General features: G+C 36.3%; 1 protein-coding gene across 9 annotated transcripts in view; it reads right to left on the reverse strand.

Annotated features, from left to right (window-relative positions):
- Usp34 (ubiquitin specific peptidase 34) overlaps window positions 1–12,729 on the reverse strand; it is a 246,358-nt gene that overhangs the window by 99,472 nt on the left and 134,157 nt on the right. For all 9 annotated transcript variants that reach the window (XM_063229478.1, XM_063229475.1, XM_063229480.1 and 6 more), the window contains 4 exons: window positions 11,813–11,938; window positions 9,693–9,815; window positions 9,477–9,560; window positions 8,096–8,182 (listed from right to left, as the gene is read on the reverse strand). In XM_063229478.1, coding sequence (XP_063085548.1) covers window positions 8,096–8,182; window positions 9,477–9,560; window positions 9,693–9,815; window positions 11,813–11,938 — 420 coding nt within the window. The remainder of the gene's footprint in view (window positions 1–8,095; window positions 8,183–9,476; window positions 9,561–9,692; window positions 9,816–11,812; window positions 11,939–12,729) is intronic.

Consider the following 12,729-nt stretch of genomic DNA (forward strand, 5'->3'; position numbering starts at 1 on the left):
AAATATCAAAAAATAACGATAGCTAGTATTTACCAGAAAGTTTGCTATTCAAATATTATGGCAACATTCCAATTTTATAAAAAGAGAAAATAAAAATCTGGATACTAAGTGTGTAATTAATAAAGTGATATATTTAACAGACACCTATAGTTTTGAGGAAGACACACAGGTTAAAATGTACCATAACTCTGAACAACTACTAAAAATGACATAAACAATAAATTTACTCATTAATAAAGCAAACTGAGAGACAAACTATTATGCATTGCTTCTCCACAATCAGCATATAATGTTGATATTCTGAGGTCAAAGTAATTCTTTTTTTTTTTTTTTGTCTTTTTTCTTTTTATCGGTACCAGGAATCGAACTCATGACTGCCTGCTTGCAAGGCAGGCGCTTATGCTGCTGAGCTAAACCTCCAGCCCCTCAAAATAATTCTTCATAACTCAAAAATATTATGCTTTATATATATACATTAAAATAAAATAATATATACATTGTCAAATAACTATTCAGTATGAAAAAATAGTTAAAACTTATTTCAAGCTCTACTTTGACAGTTCAAAACACTTTCTTTGTACAAGAAAAGAGATATAGAGCCTTCACTACAAATGTTTGGCTTCTTATTCCCAAGATCAATGTCAAATAGTACAACCATATCCATCCTCAGGAAACAATATTCTTCCAATGATAACACAATAATACATTACTGCTGGGTGTGGTGGCCCATGCCTGTAATCCCCAGCACTTGGGAAACTGAGGTAGAAGTGTCAATTCAAGTTTGAGGTCAGTCTGGGCTACCAAGTGAGTTCAAGCCCATCTTTAACTGCATAGCAAAACCCTGCCTCAAATAAATAAATCAACCTCCCCCACAATAAACCTCAATTTTAAAGACAAAGCCAAAATAGTTATGAGAACAAATTCTTTTTAACAAGTGGTGCTACAAAAACTCCCAAGTTCAAGGCCATCATGTGTTACACAATAAATTTAAGGCCAGCCTGATTTACACAACACACCCTGTTGAAAAAAAAAATCATGAAATTAAATATCAAAGACTAGGCAGGTGTAATGATAAAGGCCTGTAATCCCAGCGCTTGGCAGGCTCAGTTAGGAGGATCTCTGTGAGTTCAGGCCAGCCTTACCTATAGAGCAGGACTCTGTTGCTAACACACTAAACAACTATAAAACAAACATACGAAAACAAAGAAAAATCTTTGAGATCTTGGAACAAATATTTCATAAATTGGAGCAAAATTTTATAAAAATTTTATTAAAAATTTCTCTCCTTGAAAGACATTGTCAATAAACCAGAAAAGCAAGCCACAAACTGTGTAAGTATTTCCCATACATACATACACACATCTGACAAAGTCTTATGACTCTTCGTTTTTGTGAGACAGTGTTCTTATATAGTTCTGGCTGGCCTTGAAATCGAGGTAATCCTCCAGCCTCAGCCTTCTGAGAGCTAGGATTACAAAAGTGAGCCACCATATGAGGATTTACAACCCTTAAATGAAGATAAACTAAACAAAACACAAAAACCAAACTAAAGACACAAACACAGTCAGTAAGCAAAGGAAAGCCAGGTGTGGTGGCACATGCTTGTAATTCTAGCATTTCAGAGGTCCAGATGGCAAGATTAACCTAAATTGCATTGCAAGGCTCTTTCTTTCTTTTTTTTTTTTTGTCTTTTTCCTTTTAATCGGTACCCAGGATTGAACTCACGACTGCCTGCTTACAAGGCAGGCGCTTATGCCGCTAAGCTAAATCCCCAGCAATGTAAGTTACATTGTTACTCACATTAGTCACAGTTACAATGCAAGCTATATAAATTAGTTCAAGGCCAGCATGCACTACACAGTGAAACCCTCAAAAAAAAAAAAAAAAAAAAATCAGCACAGGAAAGATACTAAATTTCACTAGTCATCAGGAAGGAAAAATGAAAACCACTATAAAAAATACTAAATATCCACTAGAAGAGTTCAAATTCCCCCTATCCCATGGTGGAAAATGAACCCAAGGACTTCATCCCTGCTAGGCACGTGCTTTACTATAGAGCCACACACACAGGCCCCAACTATCTTAAATTTTAAACACCAGTCCATATAAACTACTATTAAGAATGTGGTACTCTCATAGTTTAGTGGCATCTTGTAGTTATTTTTACTCTTACAATTATTATACTAAGATGCTGAAAAATTAAAATGATTAAAAGGTAATTAGCAAAAATAGTTAGCTAAAAGGATAGTTATTAGCAGTATTGTCATTCTGTACTGAGCTCCTTACCCTAGTAACCAAGCACCAACCACATGGTTATAGATTAACTGACCGTGACATTAATGCTGTTCTGTATGTGACACCCCCGCCCCCCCGCAATTAACCTGTGTGCTATGTCAACCTTTGCTCCCCTTGTAAGAGACAAATGATGCTGTGTCAACCATCGTTCCCTTTATGAGAAACAAATGTTCCTGGAGTTGGCAGACCAAGGGCTATGAATTGGCTAACCACCCACTGTGAAATGTGAAATACCTCTGACCTCAAGCAAAGGGGAACAGAGGCCCACCTCGTTTCTGTTTCTCATCACTACTTAATGATCAATGAGCTAATCATAAATGAACTATCAAAATCAGCCAAAATTCTAACTCAGTTGCACAGCTTTGCAAATTCCATCTCTACTGTGTTGCTGGGCCAGCTAAAATAAAAGCGCTTCCTCTTAAGACGATGTCGTTTTGCTCTATTTATCAAGTCGGGGTCTTGCTTTGTTTTTCATCATGAGGCCTTGTTTTTTGGGTGGGTTACAACAACAATATTACATAATAATTTCAATACCTGTTATTTACTCAAGATAAATGAAAACATATGCATACAAAAAGACTTAAGAATGTTCAAACTAGCTTCATTCATGATAGCCCGAAACTAGAAAGAACTCAAATGTGTATCAAAATAAGCAAAAGGAGCTGGGTATGAAGGAACATGCCTGAAGTCCCAGCACTCAGGAGGCAGAGGCAGGAGGACTGCTGGGAGTTTGAGGCCAGCCTGGGCTACAATTTGAGTTTAAGGCCAGCCTGATCAGCTTATCGAAATCCTACCTCCAAAAGGGAAAAAAAAAAAAAAAAAAAGAAAGGGAATTGAGAAACAATGTATTACTCGGCAATAAAAATAAACTACCAATACACATTCATCAATCACAAAGTACATGTGAAAAGATTACAGAAGAGTACATGCAGTATTGTTTAACTGTATTAAACTCTAAAAAATAAAATTTTATAGTAAGAGAAAGCAGATCAAAAGGTTGCTGGGGTTGGGTAGCTGAAAGAGGGAAAGACACTGACTACAAAATAGCATGCTGAATTGTTTAAAAAAGGTGGCACTGGGGGCTGGAGGTTTAGCTCAGTGGCATAAGCGCCTGCCTTGCAAGCAGGCAGTCTTGAGTTTGATCCCCGGTACCAATAAAAAGGAAAAAGACAAAAAAAAATAAAAATAAAAAAGGTGGCACAGTGACGAACAGCAGAGAAAGAGCCACTGGAGATCTTCTGTCCAGACAGTAGAATATTCCAATGTAAGGAGGAGGAGGAGGAGGAGGAAAGCAGGTCCCCAGGACAAGCAAGGATCTTACATGAAAACAGAAGCAGGCGGGGGAGAGAAAAAGACATCAAAATAGAGGGAGGAGGTGGCAAGCTGCCCTTTCTCCTGAGCTTGGACTCACTAACAGGAGGGGAATAATGACTGAATAATGACTACTGGCAACCCCAGAGGCCTCTGCAGACTATAGTGGCTGGTGGGTTATACAGATTCAGATATCCACCAGCAGAGGGTGCAACTATATAAGAGAGGGGACAACTAAGCTCAGGACTCAGTGGTTGTGGGCTGGTTCCATCTATCAGGAAAGGGAGGGGGAACCAAGTTCAAGTCAGAAGGAAACATAAAGAGTAGTACAATAGACTGAACAAATTCACTGAGAGAAATGTGAGGGAAACATCACTTTTCACAATAGCAACCTCTCAAAATGAAACACCTAGGAATCAATCTAGTGAATGAAGTAGAAGACCTCTACACATTGAAAACTATAGTACTCTAAAAACAGAAATGGAAAAGGATTTCAGAAAATGGAACGATATTCCTTGCTCTTGAAGTAGGAAGAATGAAAATGGTCATACTTCCAAAATTGTTATATAATGAAAGCCTGATCAAAATTCTAACAGTGTACCTCACAGAAATAGAGGAAACAATTCTAAAATTAATTTGGAATCAAAAGAGACCTACAATACCAAAGACACTTCCAGGCAATGCAGCCAAGGCAGGGGCATCACAGTCCCTGACTTGAAAACACTAGCACGGATGGCATGGCAAAGAAACAGACTTGAGGACCAATGAAACAGATAAGAAGATACGGAAACAATTCAATACACACTCAGCCACCCTGTCTTTGACAAGAAAGTCAAACACTTTCGCTGAAAGGCAACCTTTTTAATAAGTATTGTTGGGAAAACTGGCTTTCCTCATGCTGAAGATTAAAACTAGACCTATATTTTTCACTACGTTCTAAACTAAAATCAAAATGGATCAAAGATCTAAATACTAAACCAGAAATACTGGGCTCTCACTTAATAAGAAGCTTTTATACAACAAGAGAAATCACCAACAGAATGAAGAAACAACCCAGTCTGTCTGTGAAAAAAATTTTTGCCAGCTGTTCCTCAAAGGACTATGTAGAAATACATAAAGAATTCAAAAATTAAAAACCCAAACTTAAAAGACCCAATCCAAAAATGGGCATCTGAAACGAAAAGACAATCTTAGACGAAGTAGAAATGACAAATAAATACATAAAATGTCCCCGGTCATTCAAGAAATACAAATGAAAATAACTGAGATTCCATCTCACTCCAGAAACAATAGCTATTATCAAGAAATCACCAATAACAAATACTGGCTGGGCTGTGGAGGAAAAAGGAACTCTGCTGTTCGTGGGAATGTAGACTGGTGCAACCACTATGGAAATCAGTGTGGAGATTCCCCAAAAAACCAGGACTACAAGTTCCATTTGATCCAGCTATTCTCCTTCTTGCTATCTTCCCAAAAGTATTAAAAGCATCCTACTACAGTGATATATGCACACCCATGTTTACAGTGGCAGAGTTTGTAATAACTAAATCATGGAAACAGCTCAAATTCCCACCAATTAATAAATGGATTCTTTATCCAAGATGTTCTTTTTAAAACAATGGAGTAGTACTCAGCCATAAAGAGGGATAAACTTGAGACATTTCTAGGTAAATGGATGCACCTTGAGATCATATTCTTAAGTCAAATAAATCAGACACACATGTTTAAATACCACATTGTTTCTGTGGTGTAAGAAAACTGAAAGTGTAAGTAAGTTCCAAAATATATAATAGATAATGGGAAATCGGAAGAAAATGTTGAAATGACAACAGGATGATAGATGGGGGGAAAGGAAAGGTAATAAAGGGATAAGGAATCAAAAAAGAAGAAAAAAATGGAAAAAAAGCTTTTCAAACAATGAGGACGACAAAGGTTGAAGGGAGAAGAGCGGAACAGGAAAAAAAGCAGTAGCACGATATATTATGTATGGGGAAAAAAAAGATGTATCAGGTATGGCTAGGGATTTAGCTCAGTGGCAAAAGTGCCTTAGGTCATGAGTTTAATCCCCAGTTTAAAAAAAAAAAAATCACATAAAGGTACAAATTTCTCTATGATGAATGTTATCATTATGTGTATTTAAAGCGTACTGATAAAAAATAATACCTAAAGGGAAAATGCAAATTTTTATAGACACAATGAACCAGGCCATGCTGTTGCATGCATATAATCCTAGCACTGGGGAGGCAGGAGGATCCTTGTGAGTTTGAGGCTAGCCTGAGCTTCATAGTGGGTTCAAGGCCAGCCTAAGCTGCATAGTAAGACCTGTTTCAAGAAAATGCACAGACAGATACACAAACAAGCAAAGGGTACACGATGAGAGACTACACAACTATCCTAGATTTAAAAAAAAAAAAACAGGTAACAAACACTTTTGAAAAAAATACCACTCCTACATGTATGCGCAAAAATTGGAAAAGCTTTCATGTACACTAATGTTGACAATAGCCACCCTGTCTTTGAGTCAGCGAATTATGAACTGAAACTTCCCCAAACTGTAAGCTAAATAAATCTTTCCTTCCTTAATTTTTGGTGTCAGGTATTTTGTCCTAGCAACAAGAGAAAAGCAACCAAGACAATCACGAGAAGCTCAACATATTTTGGAGATCCATTTATATGAAATGTCAGAGTCAGAGATCCATTTATATGAAATGTCAGAGTCACAACGTAGATTAGACACATGCTTGGAAGGCCAAATTATCTGGAGTAATTGTTTAATGGGTATGGTTTGGTTTTTGTTTGTTGTAGTGTGGGAGGCTAAACTCAACGCCTCATTTGTTTGCTATACAAACAAGTCTACCATTGTCCTAGCCCCAGCCCCAAATGGTTTTATTTTGAGGGGCTAAAAAAGTGTTCTACATGAGGTAATGAAAATGGCTTTAAAATTTTGTGAATACACTAAGAAACATGAAACTGTACATATTACAGGGCAAATTTTACTATATGTCAATTATATCACCAAAATTCATTGTTGGATATGTAATTCAGTGGTACATAGAAAAATTGGACTAGTATTTGTAAACCTCTGGATTCTCAGCACTATGCATGTGTATACTCACACAAAGACAAACATACAAAGTAATGTTAATGTGTCCCTCAAATAAATTCATTTTAAAAGAGAAAAAAGTTGGATTTGAATTTACAAGAACTGTACCATACTAAGACATATACATTATAAACAAGGTATCAGCTGATCAGAAATCAATTTGTATTTTAGAGAGACTTCATCTCCGGCACTTCAGGTACTATAAGGCTACCATGTGTCATATATAAAAGTAAACTGGCTTTTCTTTGGGTATACATAACAAAAATTTCCATAATCTCAAGAGAAGCAAAGAAAAAGAAATCTTTAGTGTATGATTTCATGAAAGTTTTATTTTTGGGGTTTAATAGAACAGCATATAAACTTTCTACAAATGACACAAAATTATTAATAATTTTAGTTAAATGTTTCCACGATGCTGAAGAACTAAAAGGTACCTCATTATTATCAGAACAAGAAATAACGACAGTCAAATACAGTAAAAAGAAATCTAACGGGGTGTGGTGGCATACACCTATAATCTCTGCACTTACAAGGCTGAGACAGGAGAAACACTGTGAGTTCAAGGCTAGCCTAAACTATATAGGAAGACACTGTTTCAAAACAAGACAAAACAAAAAACAGTTGTGGCAAAACTAAGACAGGCTTGATCCAAAGGGCTAGAGACAATATATTACAGGGACAGATGTTTATGTATGTTTATAGCAGAACAACTAATAGCTAAATCTTGGAAGCAACCTACATGACCATCAACAGATAAATCAATAAATAAAACGTTGCATTTATAGACAGTGAAGTACTACTTTGCCGTTAAAAAGGATAAACTTGACTTCTTTGTAGGAAAATGGATGTACACTGAGACCACATATTTGCTGAAATGAATCAAAAACACAAGCTTAACACTTGATTTCTGTAATATAAAAAATCCAAAATATTTAAACAAAAATTTAGCACTTCAGAATTTTTAAATAGGTGAGGGGTGGTGGCACACCCCTGAGGCAGGAGGATCACTGCAAGTTCTAGACCAGCCTGGGCTACAAAGTAAGCTCAAGGCCAGCCTGAACTGCATAGTGAGACCTTGTCTTAAAAGAGACAAAAAAAAAAAAAAAAGGAATTTTTAACACAATAGATTGGATGTAGTGGTTCACACTTAGAAAACCCAACAGTTGGGAGACTAGAGGAGGATCAAGAGGTAGAGGCCAACTTGGGCTACACCATGAGACACTGTCTCATACACATACATATTTAGTAAGAGCAGAGGACACGGTTTAGCATTCTCTGGGTTCAAGCCACAGTATCACAAATCAAAAGCTACATTTGCTGAAGGAAATGAAAAGTGCTTCAAATGAGATAAGCATGGCAACTAAATAAAAGTCACTTTTTACTTACCACAGCCCATGATTCCTGTTCTTTTGGTTCTAGAATTCCAGAATTAAAAATTTCTAGTAACTGTTGAAGCCCACCAGCAGCAACAAACTGTAAGCAATTTTAAGGATAATGTTAAGAGACAGGCAGCTAAATAATAATTTTTTAAAAAGATTCTTTTAAGAGACTAAATAAGCCAGACATAGTGGTACTCGCTTGTACCTGGCACTTGAGAGGTAGGAGGATTGTTGTGAATTTGAGACCACCTTGGGCTACAAAATGAGCCCAAGGCCAGCCTCACTGCATAGTGAGACCCTGTCACAAAAAGGCAAAATAAATAAATAAATAAACAAACAAACAAATAAATAACTATAAATATAGTTTCCCAAGTTATCAGGCAGTTAACACTGGCATGTCATAACACAGTATTTAAAGTGGAGCTGGAGGAAAAGAAATCATGGTGTCAGCATTAAAAATAAAAGCAGTAAGAAATCATAATCTCAATTTATCTTATTATTACTTATAGAAATTAGATTGTAAAATTATGCTTTAAAAATAAATAGGTCTGGGGCTGGGGATTTAGCTCAGTGGCATAAGCGCCTGCCTTGTAAGCAGGCAGTAGTGAGTTCGATCCCTGGTACCGATAAAAAGGAAAAAGGAAAAAAAAAAAAAGTAAATATGTCTGATAAATAATAAGATTTAGAGAATCTAACTTTCCAAAAATATATGTGTTATGGCCTGTGTATAGATTTCCCCAAAAGCCTTGAATGGTCATACGACTTTTCCAGAGGCTGAATCTAGAGTGTGTTATTGATGTGTAGTGCAACACTAGCAATAAGGGTGCTGGGATTAAGTGTGTGTGACTGCTAGATCAGTCCACTAAGCAGAATGACATCGCCCTAATCCTGGTAGAATGGATACAATATAAGGGACAGAAAGAGGTTTGTCACTTTCTTCCATACTTGCTTGCTTTTGCTGTTTTCCACCGCCATCAACTGATGTTCTGCTACATGTGCTATTCTGCCTTGGAGTTAGCTGATCATGGACTGATATCTCTACAAATTGTGAGCTTATCTCTCCCGTTTTAACTTTGGGTGGTGGGCATTTTTCCTCAGCAACAAGAGAAAAGTAACTAAGACTGTTTTGTTTTTTGAGACAGGGTCTCAGCATATAGTTCAGACTCACCCTGAACTCCTTGCTCAGCCTCCCCAGTGCTGGGATTTCAGGCATGTACCACTACACGCAGCCAGAATTTTTTTTTTTTGGGGTGTTGTTGCCGTTAATTTTTGGTACCAGGAAATGAACTCAGAACCTTGTGCTTGCCAGGCAGGCACTGTGCCACTGAGCTAAATCCTCAGCCACAAATTCTTTTTATCAATAAATTACAAAACACTTATGACCAAACCTTGCAACTCCAGGAATTTTTACTATTTTCCACTTGATCCTCACTGGAATCATCTGAATCTGGATAAAGGTCACTGTAACTCCCCTGTGAGAAAAGGAGAAAAATAAAACATACGAAGGATAGTAGAACAAATAATCCACAACGAAAAAATAAAATCAAGAATTTTGCTCCAGCAAAAATGTAAACATTTAAGGAAAATAATGGATTCACAATTACCGTTGATTCTCTCCTTATTCTTCTGTTAGGCTTTCCTAGGGCTTCAATAATTTCTAGAGCATATAACAGTTTGTGTGCACTCTTAATTTTGAGAAGCTCCTTCCAATTAAGCCCATCATTACTCTTAAAAAAAAAAAAAAAAAACATAGGCTTAAGATAAATTCCTAACAGAACCAGAAAAACTACAGAAACCAACAATGCATAAAAACACATATAATTACATAATTTAGTAATATATTCAAATATAGGAAGGGAGGATGATCAATTATATAACTGATACAATTGCCATGCTTAAAACATCAATTACTCACTACATTAAAACGAAACCAAATCAGGCATGGTGGTATATGCGTGTAATCCCAGCATTTGGCAGGCTGAGGCAGGGAGACTGCTGTGAGTTCAAGACCAGCCTGGGCTACAAAGTGAGTTCAAGGCCAGCCTGAATGCACAGCAAGAACCTGTCTCCAAAAGGCAAAAGCTCCAACAACAAAAACAAAACACCCCAAACCAATAAAGTATACAATCAGCAGTGTAGGAAAATATAAATTTTGAACCACTGCTGTGTGCTACTTTTAACTTTATAAAATAATGTTACATATACTACGCATTTTTGCAATGTTATTACTGGAGCTATACTGAGTCATCATTCCCCATTTTCTCTTTGTTTTTTCTTGTTTTTTTGAGACTGAATCTGAATCTAGATAAAAGTTTTACTATGTAGTTTAGGCCGGCCTCAAACTTGTGGTGAACCTCCTGCCTCAGCCTTCAGAGTGGTGGGATTGTAGGTATGCAACACAATACCTCATCTATCCCCCATTTTCCAGAGTCTTTTTCATATCCAAACCATCTGACAGATAAGACATTTGAAATGTCATGACAATGTCTCACACTATAGGTAACATGAAGCAGTCTAACATTAAGACATTTGTTTTTTCATTCATTCCATAAGAATTCTTTTGAAGATCTCCAGTAAGAAATCATTGGGTTTTTTTGTTTTTTGTTTTTTTTTTTTGGTTATTGCTTGTTTTGTTTTGTTATTGGTGTTGGTTTTTAGAGATAGGGTCTCTTCTGTGTAGCCCAAACTGGCCTTGAATGTAAAGCAATCCTTCTACTTCAGTCTCATGATTGCTGAAGTTATAGACATGTAACCACCACACCTGGAAGAAACCTCTTGTTATATAGCTTTTACAAATAATCCCTAAAGATACTTCTAGAAAGATATCTGCCCCAATAAATTAAGTGATGTCTCTGGTAAAATTATTAAATACATACTAAATTTCTTTGTTCCATTTTCCCCTAATTCCATTGGTTGACTTCTATAAGCATCTAAAATAAGCACTGAAGAAGAGCATTTTACCTTAATGCATTTTCTTTTCTTTTTTTCTTGTGGGAGAATGTTTGAGACAGGGTCTCATTATGTAGTTCAGGCTATGCCTGAACTTAGTAAATACCCTAAATGCTTTTGATTCAGCCTTCTGGCTCAGTGCTAGGATTACAGATAAGTGCCACTATGCCTGGCATAATTATTTTTTTTTAAAACATTACTTTGTGTCATCAAAAACAAAGCAATAGGGCTGGGGATTAGCTCAGCAGCATATGTGCCTGCCTGGCAAGCACAAGGTCATAAATTAAATTCCCGGTACCAAAAAACCCCCAAAGCCGTAATAGCTGGGTATGATGGCACACACTACTTTTAACCCCAACACTCTGAAGGATGACAAAAGAGGACTGCCCTGAGTTTGAAGTCATAGTAGGTTTAAGGACAACCTGAGGCAGATGTTGAGATCCTGTCTCAAAAAACCAAAAAAGAATCCCCCCCAAAATCAAAGCAATGTTCAAATTGTACAGTAATAAATTTAAGAATCTGAATAAAAAGGCAAATCTTTATTTTCAAAAGACAATTTAGAAAAACCTCTCTAAGTAAATGTATAATCAACTGGGTGCTGGACAGGTCCAGGAAAAAAAAGTACAGTGAAATGAACCAATATTTTTGCCTACTGAACGTGCAAAAATTATATTCAAATTTAATGTGAATATGAGTTAACAAGTAAATGTATATACTGGGAGTAGGAATGTAAACCAGTGACATCCTCCAGGGAAGGAAAATATTGCAGGCTCACCTGTTCATCTGAGATATTCTGGAATGCCATCAACATGTTAGGACATGTAGGAAGAAGCATCAGCAATTCCCAGACACGCCTAGACAGATTTTCTGCATGAAGATGAAGTTCTTCACATCTTAAGCTCTATTCAAATAAGAAACTGCTTTAGCAAGATAGATTAAAAACGATAAGCTGAAACTTTTATATAAAAATGATTCATTTGCTAATTTGCTAGCCTGTTATAAAAGTAGGAAATACAGTATTTGTTACCTGGTTAAGTAAAATGTATTTTTAAAAAGTTATGTAAAAAGTCATTTTTTCAACTTCTAATTATTTTTCTGGAAACTTGTCTTTCTTTTTTGATGGTACTGCATATTAAATCAAAGTCTTCTTAATACTCAGAGGACTAGCTGGGAAACTTCTAATGGAAATGAAGCTGTTTCCTCCACCCATTCAAATACAGTGATACCTTGGTTCACCAACACTTTTGTTTGCAAACAATTTGGTTTCCGTTTTGAAAAATTTTGTTTTTGTCTGCCAACTCTGCACTGGGTGATAAACACAACAATGATCATCTTCTGAATATAAACACAAACACAGCCATCTTTTCCAAACTCATAGAACAAATTAAGTTTGTGAACCACAGTACCACTGTAAATTCTAAAACCAACATCTACATGATCTTGGCAGGTCACTATTCCAGGTACCACAAAGACTTTGCTGAATTAGATTCCTGACCTTCCATTATATTGCTTAATCTTAGCTTAATAATATGCTGGCACAATAATAAAATCAATGATGTTTCAGAAAAGTGTAAGATATAAGGACATTTGGGTTTTTTTTTTTTTTTTGCAATTAAAATACCACCCCAAGACATAATAAACAGCAATGGATAAAAGTTGTAACTTCGGCGTTTTCCAGAGTCTGACTCTTTT

Source organism: Cavia porcellus, unplaced genomic scaffold, assembly GCF_034190915.1.
Source record: "Cavia porcellus strain 051 isolate PalLab524CR breed Dunkin Hartley unplaced genomic scaffold, mCavPor4.1 scaffold_18, whole genome shotgun sequence".
In the NCBI taxonomy this organism is placed as follows: Eukaryota; Metazoa; Chordata; class Mammalia; order Rodentia; family Caviidae; genus Cavia; species Cavia porcellus.